At 35.9% G+C, this 24866-nt stretch overlaps 1 protein-coding gene across 2 annotated transcripts in view; it reads right to left on the bottom strand.

Annotated features, from left to right (window-relative positions):
* NAA15 (N-alpha-acetyltransferase 15, NatA auxiliary subunit) overlaps positions 1 to 24599 on the bottom strand; it is a 72550-nt gene extending 47951 nt beyond the window's left edge. The window contains exon 1 of one of the 2 annotated variants that reach the window (XM_016210190.2): positions 24485 to 24599. In XM_016210190.2, coding sequence (XP_016065676.1) covers positions 24485 to 24538 — 54 coding nt within the window. In that variant the 5' untranslated portion in view covers positions 24539 to 24599. The remainder of the gene's footprint in view (positions 1 to 24484) is intronic. The other variant, XM_016210189.2, reaches the window with a different exon arrangement.
* Positions 24600 to 24866: the final 267 nt, after the last annotated feature.

The following is a 24866-nucleotide window of genomic DNA, read 5'->3' as shown; positions in this document are numbered from 1 at the left end:
TTGGAGACAAAGATTGAAGTCCAACAACGTCAAGCAGATGATGAAGCAAAAAACCAACTATTCAAAGAAAGAGATCCAACAATCTGCATAGGATCCCATATATCTGTTGCTGCAAATTACTGAGTACTAAGTTTTGCATATGTAGAGTAAAACTTCATGAGGCCAAACAAAGAGGTAAGTTGAAAAATTCTTAGGGCTCACATGGTACTGAGAGTTCCAAGTAGCCAGAATGGAGATAAACAGCTGAATTCAGTAAATACTGTGGAAAGGTCTATTCAGTAAAAGAAAAAACTAGACCTAGAGTAAGTATACTCTAGATCCACCCTAACAAAGCCACAGAGTGATGTATAAGTACATTCATTGCCTGCTATAACAAAGCCCAACACTCTTTAAAGACAGTTAAATCCAATAAAACAATGTGAAAGTCATAATACCCAAAATTCAATAAAAAAATTAGATTAGCTAAGAAACAGGAAAACATGGCCCATAACCAGGAGAAATAAGAGAAATGAGATGAGAATAACAAAATATCTATTATATATGTTCAAGAATTTAAAAATATAATCATATGGATAGAAATGGAACATATAAAAAAGAACCACTGCCCAGCCAGGCGTGGCTCAGCGGTTGAGCATCGACCTAGGATCCAGGAGATGGAGGTTCAATTCCCAGTCAGGGCACATGCCTGGGTTGTGGGCTCAATCCCTGGTCGGGAGGAAGCCTATCAATGGCGACTCTCTCATCATTAGTGTTTCTATTTCTCTCTCTCCTTCTCCCTTCCTCTCTCTGAAATCAATAAAGATGTATTAAAAAAAGAAGAAGAAAAAGCACTACGTCTACAGACGAAAAAAAATTATGTACAATGAAAACTTCATCAGATAAAATTAAAGCAATTATAACACCAAAGAAGAAAAGATCAGTAAAATGCAAGACACACAGCAATAGAAACTAACCAAATTGAAGAATTAAGAGAAAAAAATAACTAAGCAGAGTCACAATGACTCTACAATAGAAAACTAAATTCTAAAAGTATCACAGACCTAAATGTAAGAGGTAAATAATAAAGCTTCTAGAAGGAAATATTTTTAAATATCTTCATTATGTTGGGTAGACAGAATCCCTTAAACAGGAAAATTTTAAATTCAAGATAATTTTTTTAAAAAGGCAAGCCAGAGAAAACATATGCAACAAATATGTCTAACAAAGATCTTATATCCAGAATATATAAAGAAGTCCTAAAAGTCAGTAACAATAAGACAGTAAAAACACACCCAAAAGAGGTTATCCTAAAGGCCAATAAACACATAAAAGGTAATTAACTACATCAAAACCACAATGCCATACCATCAAATTTAATTTAAATAAATTAGACAATAATAAAGTTTTGAAGCAACTAGAGCTCTCATACATTGCTGGTAGAAAAGGAAATTGATTAAGCAATTGGCTCAGCTGTCTGGCATAAGAAATTTTATGGTATAAAAATTATACCTCAATAAACCAGATTTTGAAAAAAACTGTTCAACAGTATCTAATAAAACTAACCATACACATACACAGATGCAGCAATTCCAACTAACCAATATACCCAACAGAAATACAAACATATGTTCACCAAAAGACAGGAAAATTTTGATTAAGAGTTGAGATTGCCAAAAATACATAAAAGTGACAAAAATTAATAACATATAGGTATTAGTAGACAGTTGTAAGGCATCAAAAGCTTAATAAAATCTTTTAATTCACTCTGTATTAAAAACTGCTTCTACACCTAAGGGTTAAATTTACCAAAGCCAATACAGTAAATATGATACAAAAGAAATCTAGGTCTTCTCTGTAAAGTACACAAATCATAAAGTATCATCGCTGTGTCCTAATCCTAGCATTACATTTCAATGTAATTTTTACATACCAGAAACAAAACTTTACTAAGTAATTAGTGAAGTAGTGAAAAGAGCTGCCTTTGGAATCAAATAGTTCTGGTTTCAAAAACTAACTAGAGACAATAAAACTAGTTTGTGATCTTAAGTACTTTGCTGAGTATCAATAAGAATCCTTAAATCCTGATATAAAGCATCAGAAAAAGATATGTAAATTACTTAGCATTAATAACTCATACTTCCTGAGTGTGTGTGTGCCAGGCACTGTACTAAGTGCTTTATAGGGAAAACTCATCTAAATAGCTTTTTTCCCCTTGGATACATATCTTCATTATCATAATAAAAATTGTTGTTGTCATTTAATCTTAACAATGGCATGAAGTAGGTACTATTTTTATCCTCATTTTAGATGAGATAACTGAGGTTCAGGGAAATCACTATATAATTTTTCCCAAGTCACACAGCTGCTAAAGTAACAGGAAAAAAGACCATTCCACTTAACCATTATAACTACCTCTCCACTACAGTCAAGTAGCCTAAAACACAAAAAAAGAAAAAAAGGTGTTTTTCAAAAATAAAACCACTAACACAAGTAATATAAAGTCACTATAGAAAGGAGAGAGCTAGAGAAAACAAAAAATAAAAAAATAAACCGTATTCCCTTTTACAGAGACAACTGCTATTACCATTCTACTTTTAACAAGAAAGGTTTTTGGGGGGGATTTTATTTTATTTTAAAATATTACAGATGTCTGTTTTTCTCACCAATGACCTGTTCCACCCCACCCCATGCCCCTCCCCAGTCCCTCTCCCCACCATTGTCCATGTCCTTGGGGTGTGCGTATATGCATATAAATTCTTTGGTTACTCTCTCCCTGTCCACCCACCTGCCCTCCTCCATCCCTCTGACATTCGTCAGTCTCATCTATGCTTCCATGTCATTGAATCTATCTGTTCACCAGTTTATTAAGTTCTTTAGATTCCATGTATAAGCGAGATCATGTGATGTTTGTCTTTCTCTGCCTGACTTATTTCACTTAGCATAATTTTCTCCAGGTCCATCCATACTGTCCCAAAGGGTACGAGATTATTCTTCTTTAAAGCTGCATAATATTCCATGATATAAATATCCCAGTTTTTTTATCCACTCCTCTACTGATGGGCACTTGGGCTGTTTCCAGGTCTTAGCTATTATAAACTGTGCTCCTATGAACATCCGGGTACATAAATTATAGAGCAGTCTACTATCCCACAGTATGAAGTGAACCTGTATAAATATAATTCATAACTAGCATATAAAATCATAGACATTAATTTTTTAACTATATCTTTATTGATTTCAGAGAGAGGAAGGGAGAGGGAGAGAAAGAGACAGAAACATCAATGATGAGAGAGTCACTGATCGGCTGCAGCCTGCAACCAGGGCATGTGCCCTGACCGGGAATTGAACCCTGATCACCTGGATCCTAGGTCGACGCTCAACCACTGAGCCACGCCCAGCTGGGCGACATTAATATTCTCACTTGACATGCACAACATGACTTTATTTTATACAGTTGAACTTTAAAATACTCAGGATTCCAGGCTTTTTTTCTTGGTTTTACTGGAAATACCTTACATTGTTTTACAACACCACATTTTTTCAAAGGGATTTCACACTAACATCTCATTTAATCTTCATAACACACCAATAAACTAAGCACAAAAGATTCAATCCTTATTGTTTAGGTGAGATTTAGAAAACAAGCAATTTGCCAGAAACTACACATCTAGTTAGGGGCAAAATTGAGACTACAGTCTACATTCTGAGTCCCAGCTGAAAGCTCTTTCTACCACATTTAGAAATTTTATTAACATAATTGTTTTTTTCATAATTGTTATTAAAGCCAAAAGTTTTAATATTCTAACAGATCTAATCAACAAATCTGAATGTTATCTCACCTATGCTTTCTTTGCTCACTCAGTATTATAATCATAATTTTTGCAATAGAAATGCCGAAACCAAGGTAAGAAAAATATATACACACAAAATAAACTGAATAATTCCAAGTATTAAATTTGGACATGGGTGTCGTACTGGTCGAAATTAATTTCCATTGAAAGAGCAGTGATACATAACATGCAAGATTATGAAGGATAAACAAGAGAAATTATGAATAAATGAATGGAGTTAAGATTCGTACGGTTCCTTGCTGTGGTGGCTGAGAGCAGACATACGACCGGAACGGTAAAAAAGCTTTGGTGGCTGAGAGTAGACAAACGACCGCAAAGGGTTAAAAACCAAATTCCACTTTCTTGGAATGAGATGATAAAACTATAGCACTTAACTTTTTATTTTATCACACTTCAGAACAGTAATTAAGCTTCAGTTCCTAATGATTATGTTCCCAATTAATAAATTTGGCAGTCTTCCATATTGAAATTATACTCAATTCCCTTAATCCAATTATTTCCTGTTAATGTGACCTGTAAAAATAATTCAGAATGACATACCTCTTCAAATAACTGCTAGGAATCCATTCTACTCATCAAGAATCAGTGTGTGTTTATGGAAATAGATATCAGTCTCTTTTTTCCTAAAAGCATACTACAACAGGTCGCTCATTACAAATCATAGTAGTAGTCTCACAATTTAATGGAAAAAGTAACAACAAATATTCAACTTAGTTTACCTCATAAATTTTCTTCAAAACTTTTGCTCTTGCCCAAGGACAAACTCTAGTAGCAAACAGGGTTAACAAGAAAAATAGAAAATAAAGTACCATATTTCGTTCAACAAGTTTTTCCCATACATGTAAGTCCAGATCTTTGTATAATTTGGCTTTAACACAGGTGTTTGTCTAATTAAAGTGAAATCTTATAAAAGCAGTTTAAAATATAATAGGAGATATAAGGAGTTCTTTTTTGAACCATTCAAATGGTAGAGATGCACAAAATTTAAAAATAGGTCTATTTGGTTGTTTTGTAAAAATCCCATGTAACCACTGTTACTAAGCTCACTCAACAGAACTGTATAAGAAGGGTAACACGAAAAGATTCTCAGTTCTTAACCAAACCCATAGGCTTAAAGTCTGGGTAACTTCTTATTTTTATTTAAGGGAAGAGAGGTACAAAATACTACATATAATAGACTTTGAGCAAAGGTTTCAATTCATTTCAAACAGGCTTTGTAAAATGACCTGGTGGACAGACACATTAAGTTCTCTATAGTACAATCATCCATTTAAATAAAAATATAACTCTACAATTCCATCTCTGAAATTTGTATTTGGGGGAAGTTCTTGACATTTTGGAATTAAGGGTTTCCCTTGGTATGAAATGAATACCATAATACTCTATCTGTCCTCTTGCCTATAGCATGGGCATATGTTAATTAAAAATTAAACATAGAGTTTAAAAAAATACCAGAACACAGTTCTGGCATTATTATCTTTTATTAGCAGTTAAATTTAAACACTGCACTATAGAAACAGTAAAGCAAAACAGGATATAATTAAAACAGAATAAATTGTTCGAAATAGACTTAAAAAAATCCCATGTGCTAAATACTGGCACCATACACTCTGAGACTCTTGGTTCCAAATGTATAGGAATAACTGACACCAGATCATGCTCTACCAAGCATGAAACTAGTAAGTATAAAATAACTATTTTCAATTGAGGATTAGAGCCAACATAGGACTGTGGTCTCAGAAGGAAAACAAGGTAAATCCCCAAATCCTCTTTTCTGCCTAGAGGCATTTTCCAGACTGTAGAATAGGGAGAGAGAACCCACATAGAACCTGATAGTCTCACTGATCTAAGCACGTTATCTGAGTTAGAAACTACTCGAAAAACTAGAATTCATGGGGCAGGATACCAAAGAGAACTGTACAGAGATGAAGCTTCAGAAATCTGCATAGGCATCTTTGGTAAAACATTAAGCTGAGCAGGTACACTGCAAGATTCTACTGAAACTGGGCAAAGAACTACTACCAAGTAGCATGAGACTTTGTTAAACAGGAGCCAGACATCCCATAATATCCAATAGTATGGAAAAACTACTAGAAATGAGGAGAAACAGAAAATTTTGATCCATGACCCATACAAAAAAAAGCAATCAACAGAAACAGACTCAGAAATAGTAATGATGGAAGTAGCAAAGGCTTTAAAACAGTTACTATTATGTAATATTAAAGGAATGAAAGGAAGTCATGAACACAATTAAAAAATAGGAAATCTCAATAGACAAAAAAAAAGTTTTAAAAATGGAAATGGTAAAATAAAAAAACATTATACCAAAAATGAAAAATTAGCCATATGGGCGAAAATATTAAGACATGGCAGTGAATCTGAAGTCAGTGCACTGAAAATAAAACCACTGCAGAGAATTTCATGTGGCTGCAGTGAACTTGAAAGCATAACAGAAATAATCCAGAATGGAAGCTAAAAGAATAAAATGACAGAGATAGATAGTGATAGTGATAGTGACAGTGACAGTGATTAGATAGATAGATGATAGATAGATGACAGATAGATAGATAGATGACAGATAGATAGATAGATAGATAGATAGATAGATAGATAGATAGATAGATAGATAGATAGATAGATGATAGATGGATGGATAGATGGATAGATGGATAGATAGATACAGATAGGCAGACAAAAATTAAATGAGCTGTGAACAATATCAAGTGGTCTAATGATCTAACACATATATGTAAAAGGAGCATCAGGAGGGGACAGAAAGGCCAAAGTAGGAAAAATATAAAAATTTCAAATGTGACCAAAACTCTAAACCCACAGATAGAAGAATCTCAACAAACCCCAGCAGAATAAACTAAAAGGATAGGAAAAAAAGAAAAGAAAACCAGAGGCACATCACAATTCAATTGCTGGAAAGTAAAAGCAAAAGAGAAAACTGGAAAAGTAGTCAACAAAAAGCCTCTATCATAAAAAGGTTTCCAATTATTATCTCAGCTTCCACCATAAGAAATTAGAAAAATAAGAATAAATTAAACTCAAAGTAAGCAAGAGATTAAAAAAAAAAATTTAAAAAAAAACAAAAAACACACAGTAAAAGCAGCATCAATGAAATAGAAAAGTAGAGGAAATGAGTAAAACCAAAAGCTGGTTCTTTGAGAAAATCAATAAAATTAATAAACCTCTAGCCAGACATGTGCATAATCACAAAAGTAAACAGAAGAGTGAAAAAACTAGAGCCCCAGCTTTCTAGCCAAAGGATGAAAATAGGTACCCCAGAGAAGCATAAAGTCTCAGAAAATCAGAGGAGGAATTAGGGAAAGCAACCTCACAAAGCTGTTTACCAGCTCCAGGGTTCACCCCCAAACTGGGCATGAATGGATCTGATCCTATCCACAGGAGCAGACCAAGAACTGAACTAACAGATACATTGTCCAGGCCCCAGACTAGCTAATTACTGGGTAGCACAGAAGCAGGACAGATCGAAATAGGATTGCAAAGACTTGAAGTGATATTAGAATCACAGTCCACAGAATTGGGACTTGCAGCTGGAACCTAACCAGATTTGCTAAAACAAAATGAACACTCTCCCTTTACAGGACTTAAACAAGACCCAGAGTGTGATAACTAATATTCAAAATATCCAGGATAAAATGCAAAATTACATGGCATGTAAAGAAACAGTAAAATTTCAGCTTGCATGGGAAAAGACAATCAACAGACACCAATGTAGAGATGAGACAGATATTTAAGACTAGCTATTATAAAAATGCTGGAGGAAGCAATTACTAAACACTTTGAAACGCCTTTTTTTTTTTTTGAGGGGGGAAGGGACTTCCTTGTATGGGCTCAATACCAGAATGGAGATTAACAGTAAAGAAGCAGTGTGCTATGACCAGCCACACATGGCTCAGTGGTTAAGCATCAACCTAGGATCCAGGCAATCCGGGTTCAATTCCCGGTCAGAGTACATGCCTGGGTTGTGGCCTGGATCCCCAGTCAGGGGTATGCAGGAGGTTGCCCGATTAATGACTCTCTCATCATTGATGTTTCAACTCTCTTTCTTCCTCTCTCTGAAATCAATAAAGATATATTTTTTAAAAAAAGATCTTTTAAAATAAAATAAAAAATCCGCGTGCTAAAAAACAGATCAACAAAATTAATCCAATCTGAATGAGAAAAGGCTTTTTTAAAAATGAACAAAGCCTTAGGCACCTGTACAGTGCTAAGAAACAGAACTTTTGTCATAATATTGAAAATCATCTCCAAAACAATTCGCCACTTATACTGTATTTATAGGACAGTTGAACAAAAGCCCTAAGGTTATCTATTGAAGAAAATTCATTATCTTTGTTCAAATCCTTATTACAGGGGGAAAAAAGTTCCCTCGAAGTAGGAACTATGACATGACAAATAAACTAAGCTATTTACATTGATAGAAGATAGTGACATAAAAAAATTAAATTAAATACATACAATTAGATTTGGCATTAAGATTACATGATTTTCATTAGTATTAAATATACCTTTCCACGGTTTCCTCCAACTAATGCAAAAAAACCCAAAAACCCAACCCACATTTCATTCTTTGAAACCAATTAAAAGGAATGCAACCTCAAATCAAGTTAAATGATAAAAGCCAAACTTGGCTTAAAAGTAAGCCATGTTGAAATGATGCTTGGAACTTCTTAAAAATAATACAGGAGGTAGGGATCACAGATGAAAAAGAATGAACCAAAAGTTGATAACTGTCAAACCTAGGATATATTATTCTCTTTATTTTTTCATATGTTTGAAATTTTTCATAATTAAAAAGTTAAAAAGAAAATAAATCTTAAGTATGTCAAAATCAAATCGAGAAGCATTTAACTTACTAGGAAACTGGCTGGCACTTAGCAGTGCTACTGTATTGGAACTCTGTACTTTAGTAGTTCTACTTTGGTAAAGCAGAAAGGTGTGGATAAAGGAACATACAGCCTTAAGAGGCAAAGAGTCTAGAGCTATAGCTATTCAAGTTTAATTAATTAATATTAAATACAATTTTAAATTCTTCAGTAAAGCTCCTCAGTGATACTGCCCACATCTTAGGTGTTCAATCGCCACCTAGAAATAGTCATCAAGGAAACCAATGTGATTAGTGGCTAACGAACTGAAAACTCAGATGTAGAACACTTGCATTATCACATAAAATTCTATTGGGTAACACTGGTCTAAAGTTCAAATCTTAGAAACCACTTAATAAACAGCTTTGTATCATTGACCCAACTAAACTTATTAGAGCCTCAATTTTGTCACCTGCAAAATGTGAACATTAACAACGAGGCAGGGTTTAAGTGAAAACTAAATGCAAACATATATAAAGAACCTGCCCTGGCCAGAGTTGGTTGGTGAGTTGTCCCGTACACCTAAAGGTCTCATGTTCAATTCCAGTCAGGGCATATACCCAGGTTGCAGGTTTGATCCCCATTTGGGATGCATACAAAAGGCAACCGATCAATATTTCTTTCTCTCTCTCTCCCACCCCACCCCCAAAATCAATAAAAACCTATCTTCAGGTGAGGATAAAAAAAAAAAGAACCTAAGTTAGCTCTCAGTAAGAATGTTTAAATAAAGCACTATAATATCAGTTACAGCTTACAATATTTAGACCCAACCCAGCCTGACTGATTATAGAGAAATCAGAAATTAAAATATACCATCAAGGGGAACAAAGGGTATTTCTAAGATGATGGAAATGTTCTACATCTTGAAAGGGGCATAGGCTGCACAGGTGTACAAATTTGTCAAAACTATTAGAAAAGTACACTCAAGGCAAGCATTTCAACAGTACACAAAAGACCTATGCATTTTACTCTAGGTAAATCATACTTTAATTTTTTTAATGTTTTTTGAAAAAAACCCACAGAATTTCTGAAAAGCTACCTTTATTCTCTCTTTCCTAAAATTCTTTTAGTTGGAACATCCATTTGCAGAACGTTGCCCTTTTCATATCATATGACTTCTGGCAAACTACTACAACCATGAAAATGAGTCTTAAGGATGATTTTTCTCCTTGTAGTTTTATCCTATTTTTTAAAATAAGCTTGTCTTCTATAATAAAAGACAAAATAAGATCCACTGAGATAAGACTTAACAGATCAAGGCCATTTTATAAAATCTCTTCTTAGTCAAAACAAACCTTAAATGTCATCTGGTGCCAGTGGGCACATAGCTCATGCATGTATGGTTCCGGCTCACTCTTTACTAAAACGTTTTTATATGTACTGAGCCAACCTGTATCTCCCGCAAACTTCTGTTTACTGATTCTAGCTCTATAAGAGTTTGGTTTTCCTCTTACTCAAGCTAAACATAAATTGTTCTTTTGGCTGTTCCTTATATGAAAATTTTAAATACTTTTACACTGAGGGCCAACCTCTGAGATTGAAACAATATGGTTCCCATATGTGTATATTTTTAAAACTAGTAAAATTTCAACGAACAAATTGGATAATTTAAAATGGGGCTGCTAAATTTTAATTTTTCCAAATAAACCATTTTTTAAAGATGTTATTAGCATTTCAAAAAACAAAAGGCATTATAACATTTTAAAAGTAACAAGTACACAGTCTTAGAATAAAATAGACAAGAAAGATCTGTGATAATTTACACCAATGTTTGCTGTACATCAGCATTAGGGAGTCACTGGTCTATATTTCTCCAAGTTTTGGGCCCAGAAGTTAAAATTACAGATATGATCTTACTAGCAGCAGAACTGAATGTGACACCAACCACCTGCTTTCTAGATACTATATCCTTGTTGATGCACTGTGAAATGTGCCAGATTTTATCTTACCTTTCTTTTCATTCCTTTTTTCTTTTTGCATTAAATTATATGACTTAAGAAAAGAAAGTTGAAGGAAAGTTTAGGATTCCTGCTCAATATGAGTGAAACTCTGCTACAGGGATGCTATAAGCTACAAACCCTGACGCTAGGAATAGAACAAAATTCAATAAAACTCAAGGTATATACATATAACTAACTGAAAGACAGCTATATAATACAACTTCAGAATTATTTCAATAATAAATGCTCACAAAAAAGTTTGAAGAGAAAAATGAGGTGGCCATGGGGCCACAAAAACAGATACATAACAAATTATTCAATTATTTAAAACCTGAAACACAAATTATTTTAATGCAAGCTCTAATATTTTCAAGCATAGCACATAAAAACTAAAATGAGTTCCTTATAAGATAATGGCTGCTCCTAATTTCTAAACACTCCACAAATCCTCATAAAAACCATACAGGGAGGAAATACAGGAAATAAAATCACCATAGCATTATAAGGAGATGAGGCAACTAAACACTCCAATTTACATGTAAGTGCACAAGCATCCAGGACCAGAAGCTCCAACAGGAACTGCCCAAAAGAGCAATATAGCAGCATCTTTGCGTTGACTGAATACATGTAATATTGACTAGGATTCACTCTCAGAAGGAGAGAGCCACTTGTTGAGAGGAAGTACTGAAAGACATGATTGATAAGCGCAATGGCTGCTAAGGGAGTAAAAAAGACATGTGGCCCTGGCCAGTGTTGCTCAGTAGTTAGAGCGTTGGGCCCACCTGCCAAAAGGTTGCAGGTTATATTCTCAGTCAAGGGCACATACCTGGGTTGCAGGTTATGGGGCTGTGCGGGAGGCAAGCAATCAATGTACCTCTCTCACATCAATGTCTCTCTCCCTCTCCCTTCCATTCTCTCTAAAAATCAACGGAAAAAATATCCTCTGGTGAGGATTAAAAACAAAAGACGCTTGGAAAGTCTGTAAGACCAACAGTGGCAGTTTTAGCAAGGCACAGCTTTGGAGGAAGAGGCACCTTAGGAGGAAGTACTGTTACTTGATGGCTTACGGAGAGGGAAAGAGGGAAAGAGGGAGGAGACTGGAGATAAAGGCTCTACTATAAAACAAGATAGAACAATTGGGGAATTCAGAAGGGGAGTGTGCCCACATTCATTTTTAAAACTGCATTTCACTGTAGCAATAAAAAAGGAAGTTCTTGAACGAAGAGACTGAAGAAAAAAGAACCCAGGACCCATATCAAGTTATTTATATGAAATTTTAAAAGTGAAAAAAATTTTAGATGAAAGCACACCAAAAACCCTAGTGATAAAAGAAAAGATATAACACAACACTCCGTGACAAATTAAATATAATTAAATACCAAATTCAGACATAAAAGAACACCTCAAATCAGATATTCAAAATTTAAAACAAAGTGAACATAGTAAGATATAAAACAGGAATAGGCTGAACTCAAGAAACACGAAAAACACAAAATCATCTTGGGAATAATGACTATATTACAACTAATATAATTTCAAGAGATAGAAAAAAGGAATGCTTCTCAAATAAAAAATAAAAAAGAATTGAAGGAAAACAGATATAAAAGGCAAAGACGACCCAATAGGCAAAGAGCACTGACGAATGAAACAGAACCAATACTCAAAACTATAATTCTTGAGCCCGGCCGGGCATGGCTCAGCGGTTGAGCATCAACCTAGGATCCAGGCAATCGAGGTTCGGTTCCCGGTCAGGGCACATGCCCGGGTTGCGGGCTGCAGCCGATCAATGACTCTCTCATCATTGATGTTTCTATTTCTTTCTCTCCCCCTCCTTTCCTCTCTCTGAAATCAATAAAGATATATAAAAAAACAAAAACAAAAAACTATAATTCTTAAAAAGAAAACATCAATCTAGAGCATATTATACTAAGTGAAATAAGTCAGTCAGAGAAAGAAAAATAACACATAATTTCATTTGTATGTGGAATCTAAAGAACAATATAAACAAACAAAACAGAAACAGACTCATAGATTTAGAGATCAGACTGAAGGTTGCCAGAAGCGAGAGGTGTTGGAAGACTGGGTGAAAAAGGTGAAGGGATTGAGAAGTACAGATTGATAGTTAGAAAACAGTCATGGAGATGTAAAGTACAGCATAGGGAATATAGTCAATAATATGTCAACTATCATATATAATAATAAGTCAACTATGTACGGTGCCAACTGGGTGCTGGAAGTATCAATGGAAACACTTTGTAAGTATATGATTGTCTAACCACTATATTGTACACCTGAAGCTAATACAAAATAATACTGAATGTAAACTGCAATTAAAAAGAAAATTTTAATTAAAAAAACCAAAAAAATCAATCTACATTCTGAAACCACATTCCAAGGAAAATTTATCCAGAGTAATCAACAGAGACACATTTTGTAAAACAATTCAATTTTATAGGTGAAGGAAAACCGTTTAAACATCCAAAAAGAAAGACGAAGTCATCTACAGAGAAAGGGGAAAAGGGAGAGGGGAGAGGAGGGAGGAGAAAGGGGAGAGGGGGGAAGAGAGAGGGGAGAGGAGGGAGGGGAGAGGGGAGAGGCTCGAAGCAGGTTGGCATAAGCAACATATAAGCAAGACAACAGTAAGGCAATAGCTTCAAGAAACTTAAAAAGATGTGAGGCCCTGGCGAGGTAGCTCAGTTGGTTGGAGCATCATCCCGTACACCAAAAAGGTTGCAAGTTTGATTCCCGGTCAGGGCACATACCTAGATTGTGGGTTCGATCCCCAGTTAGGACATGTGCAGGAGGCAACCAATCAATATTTCTCTCTCACGTCGATGTTTTTTTTCTCATCTCTTTAAAAAAACCCATTAAACAAATATCCTTGGGTGAAGATTTAAAAAAAAAAGGATGTGAGTCAAGGATTTTCTATCCAGCCAAGCTGTCCTTCAAATATCAAGGCTATAAGAAATGTTATAACATGTAAGAACTTAAGAGATTTTCACAAGCATTGCTGAGGAAGGTCTACTAGACAATAAGCTTCATCCAACCAACAGATTGGGAAAACTTCAGCAAAAGGTCTGTAGGTGAATATTAACTATACTTAATTATAGAACTAAATCTAAAACATAGGTATTGATGCGGGTGGAAGAATGGCACATAAAATAACATGCTCTCACACAAAAAGTTATTTTTATAACTTTTAGAAGTCAAAAGAAAAGAGGGAAAAAAGTAGAATAAGCTCTTAACTGCCTCACACATAAGAAAAATGAGTTCAATAGATTTAAATTTAAAGCTGCCATATCTAATAGTAGAAGCCTAAATTTAAAAAAAAGAGGACTTAAGGGAATTTTTTAATGGCATAAATATAAATAAAGGTAAATGACTAGAACAAAAATATAAACCTTCCAAAATACCAAAAATACAAATATATAAATATATATATATATCAAACAATATAAGATACATGGTAAGGGCAAGAAAACAAAGATACGATCAAGTCAATGAAAAGGCAAAGTTCTTTAGACTACACTTACAATAGAGCAAGTACCAATACACATGCTTTACTATTTGTCAGGCACTTTCATACAAATCTCACTACCTGACCAGTGAGGTAGGTTAGAAAAGTATTTTCTTTTTATTCATGTTTACAAACTGACTCTTAAAAAGGGTAAGAGATAAAGGAAAGCAAAGCCAGAATTTTCCTATTGTTTTTTCCACGCCAGGAGACGACTCTGAGCAGCAAAACTGTTCCAAAACACAAACTAAAGAAATGTGTAACATTTTATTTCCTTATTTTTAAAATATTAGTCTCCTCACAAAAAATGCTTAGAATGAATTAGCCTGAAACTTTTGAAACTCTGAGTACAAAGCTTCTTCTAACAAAGAAAGTGTTGAAAGAAGTTTAAGTCTCCTTAGTGGCAGGGGCAACTAAGATGGCAAAGAATGTGACACTACCTCAGGTACTAGATGAAGTTCTGGCTTAGTAACTAGACACACTTCAGAGTGAAGGAGGCATTAGTCCAAACACAGACTGTGTGACGTCTACTTCACTAAGTTAGATAATCTACAGTCAGTCTGCTATAATGCTTGTTTTGAAAACACATATTTGCCCCAACACAACTGATTAGGGAACATTTTGAGCATAATAAATTTCAAATTTCATGTTTGCTTCTGTGGGATTTTGTCTACCAGAAATACTAGGTGAACCCAGGAACTGCACCCAGCTGAAACAAACCAAATAGGCATGCATAGCAGACACCGACAGCACCTCAAATATCTCCTAGCTACCTCAGATCACCTTGTGCAGTATAAGCCACACCCATCCACATCTGGTTGTTACTTTCCCCCATATTTCAGGTAACTCCTTCTATCACTTCGTACAATAGCTCACATGCTGTAATTCTCCTGACACCTACTGCCATAAGCAAACTTCAGGTCTTTTCCAGGTAAAGTGCAGTATTTACACTGTAGTATTTATGTCTTTGTTAAAGACTTACCATATGTAAAACTGTGCTATTATTTATATTAGGTTCTTATCTTTGTTTTTAATTTCAGTAATGAAGTTTTTAAGTGTCGTGCCCACAAGGCCGGTGGTTTTTATTGCATGATTTTGCATAGCACAGTAACTTTTAGGAACCCATACGTCTTAATATAGTACAACTTACTGAGTGTATATAAAGCACTTAGAAATATACTTTCAACAATGTAATCATAAGTATTGGCTATATTTTTAATAATTTCCTCAAAAGAATGATGCAAAGTTTATAATGTGTAAAAAAGGTCTAGCATAAAGCCTGGCTCAAAAGAGTTTTTCAATAAATGCCAGTTTGCTTCATTTCCCCTTTCTTTAAGATTCTGTCTCAGTTCCCAAGCACTGATAATCAAAGGTGATCTTGTAATCTCCATGAGAACTCTCTGAAAAATAAAAAGTACCATATTAATGGAAGCCATTATCATAAGAAGAAAATATGTTTTTAATTGGAACAACCACCACATGTGGAAGCAAACAACAGACCCCTAAGGGTTTTTTTTCTAGGTCTATATTTTTAAAAACAAACTTTCATTTCCCCTTTTATGCACAACCAAATAAAACAACTCTTACAGATAAAACACAGAAATGTTTAAATAATCTCCTCTATAAAAAATCAAATGGAATCTTTAAGATTAAAAATATCACTAGCTTCAAAATAAGCTTACAAGCAGATGCCATAATACTGTATACAGAGAATCAAAAAGATTCCACCAAAAAACTACTAGACCTGATAAATGAATTCAGTAAAGTAAAAGGATACAAAATAAATATTCAGAAATTAGTTGCATTCTTATACACCAATAATGAATTATCAGAAAGGGAAACTAAATTTACAACTACATCCAAAAAACACACAAACAAACCTAGAAATAAATTCAACCAAGGATGTGAAAGACCTGTACTCAGAAAGAAGACACTAAAAAGGAACTGAAGAAGATACAAACAAGTGGAAGCACATACCATGTTCATGAACTGGAAGAATTAACATCATTAAAATGTCCATACTACTCAAAGATTCAACACAATTCCTATCAAGATACCAATGGCGTATTATATAGAACTAGAACAAATATTCCAAAAACTTATGTGGAACCACAAAGGAACCCAAATAGCCAGAGTAATCTTGAGAAAAAAGAACAAGGTTGAAGGAGACATGCCACCTGATATCAAACTATATGACAAGGCCACAGTAATCAAAACAGCATGGTACTGGCTAAAAACAGACATATAGATAAATGGAACAGAACAGAAAGCACAGAATAAACAGAAGAGAAAAAGAATAAACCCACACCTTTGTGATCAATTAATATTTGACAAAGGAGGCAAGGACATACACTGGGATAAAGACAATCTATTCAATAAATGGTGTTGGGGAAAATGAACGGATATGTGCAAAAAAAATGAAACCCCTGGCCAGTGTGGATAGAGCACTGGCACTCAAGGGTCATGGGTTTGATTCCCTGTCAAGAGCACATGCCTGGGTTGCAGGTTCGATCCCCAGCCCCAGTACGGGTGGGTGCAGGAAGCAACCAATTGATGTGTTTCTATCACATCAATGTTTCTTTCTCTCTCCCTCCTCTCCTCTCCTCTCCTCTTCTCTCTCTCTCTCTGTCTCTTTCTCCACCGCCCTCCCTCCTTTCCACTCTCTCAAAAAAAAATCAATGGAAAAAATATCCTCAGGTGAGGATAAAAAAAAAAAAAAAAAAGCCCTGGCTGAGTAGCTCAGTTGGTTAAAGCATCATCCCAATACACCAAGGTTGTAGGTTTGGTCTCTGGTTAGGGCACATACAGGAAGGAACCAATGAATGCATAAAAAAGAGAAACAACAAATACATGTCTCTCTCAAAATCAATAAATATAATTTTAAATTAAAAAAAAACAAAACTAGACCACCTTCTTACACTACACACAAGAATAAACTCAATATGGATTATTAGACTTAAACGTTAGACTCAAAACCATAGAAGTCCTATAAGAAAACACAGGCATTAAAATATTGGACATTTCTCATAGCAATATTTTTTCTGATACATCTCATCGGGGAAGGGAAACAAAAGAAAAAATAAACAAATGGGACTACATCAAACTAAAAAGTTTTTGCACAGCAAAAAAAAAATCAACAAAACAAAAAGATAACCCACTGACTATGAGAACATATTCATCAATGATACATCTGATAAGGGGTTACTATCCAAAAATTATAAAGAACTCAAACAATTTAACACCAAAAAAACAAACAATCCAAATGAAAAATGGGCAAAGGAACTGAATAGACACTTCTCCAAAGAGGACATACAGATGGCCAATAGACATATGAAAAGATGCTCAATGTTGCCCAGGGACTTAAGGGTCCTGAATTCAATTCCAGCAAAGGGCACGTACCTGGGTTGCAGGTTCCATCCCTGGCCCCACCAGTGGAGGCACATGTGGGAGGCAGCAGATCCATGTGTCTCTCTCACATGGATGTTCCTCCCTCCCTCCCTCCCTCCCTTTCTCTCTATCCCCCTTCCACTCTCTCTGAAAAGCAATAGAGAAAATATCCTCAGGTAAAGATTTTAAAAAAATAAAATAAAAATGCTCAACATAATATCATCAGAAAATGAAAATTAAAACCACAATGAGATATCATCTCACACCTATCAGAATGGCTAACATTAATAAATCAACAAACAAGTGTTGGCAAGGATGTGGAGAAAAGGGAACCCTCATGCACTGTTGGTGGAAATGCAGACTGGTGCAGCCACTGTGGAAAACAGTATGAGGTTACCTCAAAAAATTAAAAAGGAGCCCGGCCTGGCGTGGCTAAGCAGTTGAGCGTCAGTCTAGGATCCAGGAGATCACGGTTGGATTCCCAGTCAGGGCACATGCCCGGGTTGCGGGCTCGAGGGTGCAGGAGGCAGCCAGTCAATGACTCTCTCATCTTTGATGTTTCTCTCTCTCTCTCCCTCTTCCTTCCTCTCTCTGAAATCAATAAAGATATATTTTAAAAAAATTAAAAAGGAACTAACTGCCTTATGACCCACTAATTCCACTTCTGGGAATATATAAAAAAAAACACGAAAAATTCATTTGAAAGAATATATGCAATCCTATGTTCACTGCAGCATTATCTGCAATAGCCAAGATTTGGAAGCAGCCCAAGTGACCATCAGTAGACAAGTGGATAAAAAAGTTGTGGTACATTTGCACAACAGAGTACTACTCGGACATAAAAAAGGAAATCTTACCATTTGGGACTGCATGGATAGACCTGGAGAATATTACGCTAAGTGAAATGAGCAAGTCAGGAAAAGACAAGTACCATATTATTTCACTTATATGTGGAATCCAACGAACAAACAAAATAGAAACATACAGAGAACACTGACAGTTGTCAGAAGGGCGGTAGGGGCTGAGAGGCTTGGTGAGAAAGGTGAAGAGAGTAAGCAAAAAACAAAAACAAAAACCCCACCTCATAAACAACAGTATTGTGATGATCAGAGTGAAATGGGGGGGAAAGGTAGGTAGAAGAAAATAATGGGGGGATAAATGACATGGGATGGTGAACACACAATACAATATACAGATGACATATTACAGAATTATACACCTGAAACCTACATAATTTTATTAACCAATGTTACCCTAATAAATTCAATTAAAAATGTATGATTATAATTTCCCCCTTAGGTTTTAGTAGAAATTTCAAATTGTATCAACTGAAAATGTGTTCCTATTTTATTAACCAAAAAAATCTCAGTGAAATAGAGCATATCAGGTAACAAAAACATTAACTTCTCATTCATTTATTTCTACAGTACAATTTTTATTTTACTTTTAAATAGACAAAAAAGATTGGTTTTATTAAATTAATAATTCAAGGAATTATTTTAATTCCAAATTAAGTAGTGAACAATATAATTCATAGCTTACCTAAAAGGGAAAACCCATATGCAACAAGTTAAACTAGTTTGATTTTTTTTAAGTTACAACTTAAATACAGGTTTGTACAGCATGCATCATAAAATAAGTGCGGATATACCAGGGAAATTCCCAAAAGTTAAGAATACAATCACAGGATAAAATTCCCTCCCCTCCATACCCTAATTTTTATACTAAGAACTGTAACTCTTTTAAACCTCTTCACTTGCTCTTCTTGCCATCAGCATTGGCAAATGACATTCTTCTCAAAACAATTTTCGCTAAGAATCTGAAGTTGTTCTCCTTTCAATATGGCTATTGCCTATAAATAGAGAGCAAAGTTATATGTATTTAGACGTGAACACTGATGGTTGGCTAGGCTCACTGATGGTTAAATGGCTTGCTCTGACACCCCAGCTTCCAGCATACGTTTCCAAATTCCAAGAATTCAACTTGTTTTTTTAATATTCTGAAAATGACTCACAAAGGGACTCTAAACTAAAAAAATTTCCCCCTCTAACATTTTATATTCATAATAGCATATACAGAGGTCCTTACCCCTGACTTTGTGTCAGAATTAGTTGTAGAGCTTTATGAAACTACAGATGACTGAGCCTTACTATCTGATTCAGCAAACTCCTCACATCATTTAATCCAGATGCCATTTTTCTTCCAATGCTAAAACAATTTAAAAAAATCAAATTTCCTCTTATTATGCTCTTGTGATGGGAGAAAGGCCATGTAAACAAACTAATACTATGATTCATTCATAAATGAAACATTCAAGTTCTTACCAGGTAATACAGGTTCTGCTTGATAGCCTACAATTACCTCATATAGTAATGTACTCTACCAAACCAAGGCCCCGCTTAACTCCCTTCTACAAAAATCTGTATGCAAGCACACAATCCAAAGCTCTTTCTTTCTTGCCCTGTAGTGACTGGTTTAACACTCATTTCATGTAACAAATATTCCTTAAATATCTATTATGGTACTTTATTCTAACGAATGGGGTACAACAATTAACAGAACAAAGTCTCTATCTTCATAAAACCTACATTTTAATTGTGCAAGACATGTGATAAATAACTTGTCAGATGGTGATAAGTGATATGAAGGAAAAAAGAAAGCAAGGAAGAAAATAAGAAGGTTGATTGAGGAGGACATCTCCTGGTCAAGGAAGGCCTCTATATAACATTTAGATGACATCTGAGCAGAAGTCTAAAAGAAAAGAGAAGAAATGAGCCATGCAGGTATCTGGAAGAGAAAATTCTGAACAAACAGTCCTTTGCATATGATCCCTTATATGACCTAGTTTTTTATGTCCAAAAACACTTTTATGAACAAGGAAGATATATTTGAATCAATGTTCTGAAAGAACTGCATTCTCAGAAACAGAATTATTAAAATAAGAATGCACACTAAGCAAAGAGATCCCTTCAGTTAAGGCCAGTAGGCCAGTGGCTCTTTAGCCCTCCAATCGAACAGGGCACCGTGTCTGTCTCTGTGGAAACTGTCTTTTAACTGTCCAAAATGATAACCCTCCACATGTAGCTATTTGAGTTTAAATCAATTAAAATTAAAAATTCAGTTCCTCAATCCCACTAACCATATTCCAAGTGTACAATAGCCACATGGGGCTAATGGCTATCATATTGGACAGAACAGATATAGAACATTTCCATTACCACAGAAAGTTGTATTCTGTAGTACAAATTGTAACTTTTCAATAAATCACAAACATTATCCCCATGCTATGCTAACTTCTCTTACCACTTTTCTAGGAAGGAAAATTCTGTCCTTTAGACTTTTAACTAACAACATAAATCATTCAGGCAAAATTCCAAAAATAGATTAGTGATGTACAATATTTTAAGTACTCCTAACTTAGATGTTTTTCTTACAGCTCTAAAGAGAGAAGAGAAAAGAAAGAGGCAGCAGTCACCAACCTAGCAACACCTGACTGCAAGGCAATAGGGTATGTCCAACTTTTCCAAGTGGGCTAAAATCTACAAAGGTATAGATTTTGTTCTACCCTAACAACCTCACTTCTCCTACCCTTCACCTGTATCCTAAGAAAGCGGTGAAAAATTGGTAACGTCTCTCAAACTATTTAGCTAAACCAATAACATCAAGAGTAGGCAAAGCCATAATTTTTTAATGACTTAATTTTTCACAGTTAAAATAGTGTATAATTAAAACAACAAAAAACACAAAAACCACTTATGGCAAAAACAAATATCTCTTCTTTAAAATAAAACTCCTACACAATATATATTACTTTAAACTCATACCCCACCCTTTTGCTAGACAAATTATATACAAGACACATTTTGCAGAAATTTTGACCAATTTATGACAATGTTTTATAGTCAGAAAACAGTACTGTCGGGGGGAGGGGAATGGGCCAAATACATAACAAAATTAAATTTTAGATATCAAGTAGAGTAGAACAAACCAGGCAAATCCAATACAGAAACTGAAATTTTTTGCAAACTGATGTGTATACCAGGTTTCCTTTGAAAAATTAAAGCAAAAACTGACTTCATTATTTTGAAATTGAAGTGTCAAATTTTTAAAAACACAAACTAATTTCATTTTCTACACAGTTTACTACAAATAAGTATGGTACAACTAACAAAGCAGCAGCTCAAAAATTGAATGCCGCTGAAATGATGTAAGTTACCAAGCTAGCACCATTTGATTACCAGGCATTAGACTATGTCCAACTTTTCCTTTATCAGACTGGGGGGAAAAGGCTTACAGTCAAAAGAGCTAACTGCTATAACAGCTGAGGGAGCAGAAGCAATTTTGAAAAACCAAATACTAACTAACTATACTTTTGGTAAGTAATATTTTCTTCATTCCAATGTAAGAGGATAAGAACATCACATCCCCTTTTCTTTCAGTTATTTTCACTTTTCTTCTGCATGCACCTTATTCCAATAAATCCTTTTGCACTTGACGTTAGCACTGAACTTAAATGTTTCGCTCCACCATCACCACCAAAAAAATTGTTTCTGATGCTTAATCAAAAATTGTTATTCTATGAAATAAATTGTGGTACATCCATATCACAGAATTCTAGTCAGCAATAACAAGGAACAAACTACTGATACACCCAACAACTTGGATGAATCTCAAGGGAATTATGTTGCATAAAAAAGGTCAACCCTAAAGAGTCATGTACTTTTAGTAAACATTCTTGAAATGACAAAACTATAGAAAGAGAGAACAAATTAGTAGTGGTTGCCCAAGTCTGGGAGGTAGAGAGGATGGAAGGGAGGTGGGTGTGGTTCTAATGGACTATTCTATATATCGACTGTTGTGATAGTTATATAATCTACACAAGATTGCATAGAACTAAATGCACAAATTATTACAAGTAAAATGGAAAAATCTGAATAAGACTGGTAGATTGTACCAATGTTATGATACTGAACTACAGTTTTACAAGGATTAGCATTGGGGAAATTAGGTAATGGATACAAAGCATCTCAACATATTATTTGTTAAAACTACATGTGACCCTATAGTTATCTTAAAATTTAAAAGTTTGATTTTTTAAAAAGTACTACCCTACCAATTGGGAGAAACTGAATATGAACTGGTTATTAGACAACATCAGGGAACGATTGATAATGGTATTATGGTTTTATAGAACAATGGTCTTATTCTTAGGAGATGCTTGCTGAAGCATTTAGGAATGAAGTATTATGTCTGCAACTTACTTTTAACTCTTTTCTATGTATGGGGGGAGAGAAAGCAAATCTAGTAAAATATTAAATATTAAATCTAGGTAAAGGGTTTGTGGGTGTTCCTTGTACTTTCTTCTCAACTTTTCAGCTTGAATTATTTCAAAATAAGGAATTGGGGAAGATTAAAGACAAACTGCTCATCTAAAATACACACCAATTAATCTTTTAAAAGGTTTAAAAATAAATAAATTGTTCTAGCAAAACTATACTATAGTCCCACCAACTCATCTTAAAACAAAACAAAATGGCAACAAGAATTTCATGGAAACTAGGAGTTACATGGTACTGAATGTAACTTTGATGTTTTTCAACATGAATCGACTAAATCTGTAGATCATATGAATGAATATTTTTGCAAAATCTAAGTTAGTTCAACATGGATTACTCTTTCTTATTTCTAGAAACACTGAATCCCTAGAGTTGTTCTACTTTTCAAACAACTGAAATAAATTTAAATTGCAAGAAAAAAGGCTAACACTTTGATACACGCCTCCCCAAAACGTTAAAAGTCTTTGGTTTGGCAAATACAGTTAATCCTTTCACAAAGAAATGTTTGCATGAAAGGGGCAACCCACACACTAAATGCCAAACAGAAAATGTGCTACAATGTGTTATAGTGCCAAGGCGACAAAACATATTTTACAATGTAAACAGTCCCTTCAAACATCATTACACTTAAGGTACTAAAAAAAAAAAAAGGTATACTGCACACATCGAAATGTAGGGAATAAGTGAGTTTGAGTTAGTGTCAAAGGATTCATCTCAAAAGTTCTTATATTTTCTCTGCTGCTAAATTTTTCCATCGGTGTTAATGCTACTTTATAAGAAAATCCTTGTCTAGGACGCCGCAACTAAAAGCTCTTAACTTTTCACTTCCTACCCGGCCGCCCCCATGCAATGCGCTCCACCTCCCGAGGAGAGTGACGGGGTGCGGCTGTTTCCCGCTCAGAAACTAAGAAATAAATGTTCCTTCCCTACTCTAGAAAGGAGGAAAAAAAGAGGGGCCGAGAAGCTGAAGACTCGAATATGCAACTGACTATAAGGGGGTAGTCGTTAAGAAAAGCTTCCTTTTCTCTTCGAAACTCCTTCCCTTCCCTCCTCTCAGGTCACTCAGTGACTCCGGGCCGGGCGGGGACAGGTGAATCCCAAGAGAAGAGGGAGGGACAGACGATGGAGCGAGCCGCGCTCCGGCAATGAATGAGCTGTGCCGCAGCCGCACCACCTGTTCCTTCGAAGGGTACCATCCCGATCTGCCCGCAGGGTTCCCGCACAACCCGCGCCGTGACTCCAGCCCGTATTGCCGGCTTCCCTCCTAAAGGCCGAGCCTCTCCTCCCTTCGCTCGGTGAGGGATATGAAAACCGGCAAACTAGAAGCTGGCAGAACAAGGCCTAGTCCGGGACCACGGCCTCTGAAGCGAAGAGACGGGAGGAGGAAGCCTCAGGTCCCCAGCGCACCGGCCGCAGTGGGAACCAAAAGGAGGGGACGAGAGAGTTCATTCGGCCAGGCTAGAAGTATGAAGGCGGGGTCCCGGGCGAGGGTGGCGCGGTGCCCGTCGGGCCGAGGTTACGGGTGACAGGCCCGTGTACCGGCTGAATCTTTGCCACTGCTTGCCCGTAGCTTCATACTTACCAAGATCCGCTTGAAGAGAGCGTTCTCCTTGGGCGGGAGGCTCACGGCCGGCATCGTTCCGGCTCCTCCCGCTGCTCCCGCCACCGCCCGGCTCCGTCAGTGTGTTTGTCCGACCGCCGCCGCCGTTCCCTGGCTGATTCAGCCTTGATTGCCCCGATCCACTGCTGCGACCAGGCTTCGGGTGTCACCGCGTCGCCCAGCCCCGACACCCCCTTCCCCCTCGTTGTCTTTTTTCCTTTCTCACTTAACGCTGCCGCCGCCTCCCCCCACCCACCACGGGTCTCCGTCGGCGGTTCACGTGGTAACTGAACAGACCGACAGAGGCAGCCAAAATGGCGGACGCGAAGGGCTTTCCCACCCGGGTCACACATCCTAGCACGCA

This window comes from Miniopterus natalensis, chromosome 4 (assembly GCF_054644295.1).
Source record: "Miniopterus natalensis isolate mMinNat1 chromosome 4, mMinNat1.hap1, whole genome shotgun sequence".
In the NCBI taxonomy this organism is placed as follows: domain Eukaryota; kingdom Metazoa; phylum Chordata; class Mammalia; order Chiroptera; family Miniopteridae; genus Miniopterus; species Miniopterus natalensis.
This window is presented reverse-complemented; position numbering and strand designations above follow the sequence as displayed.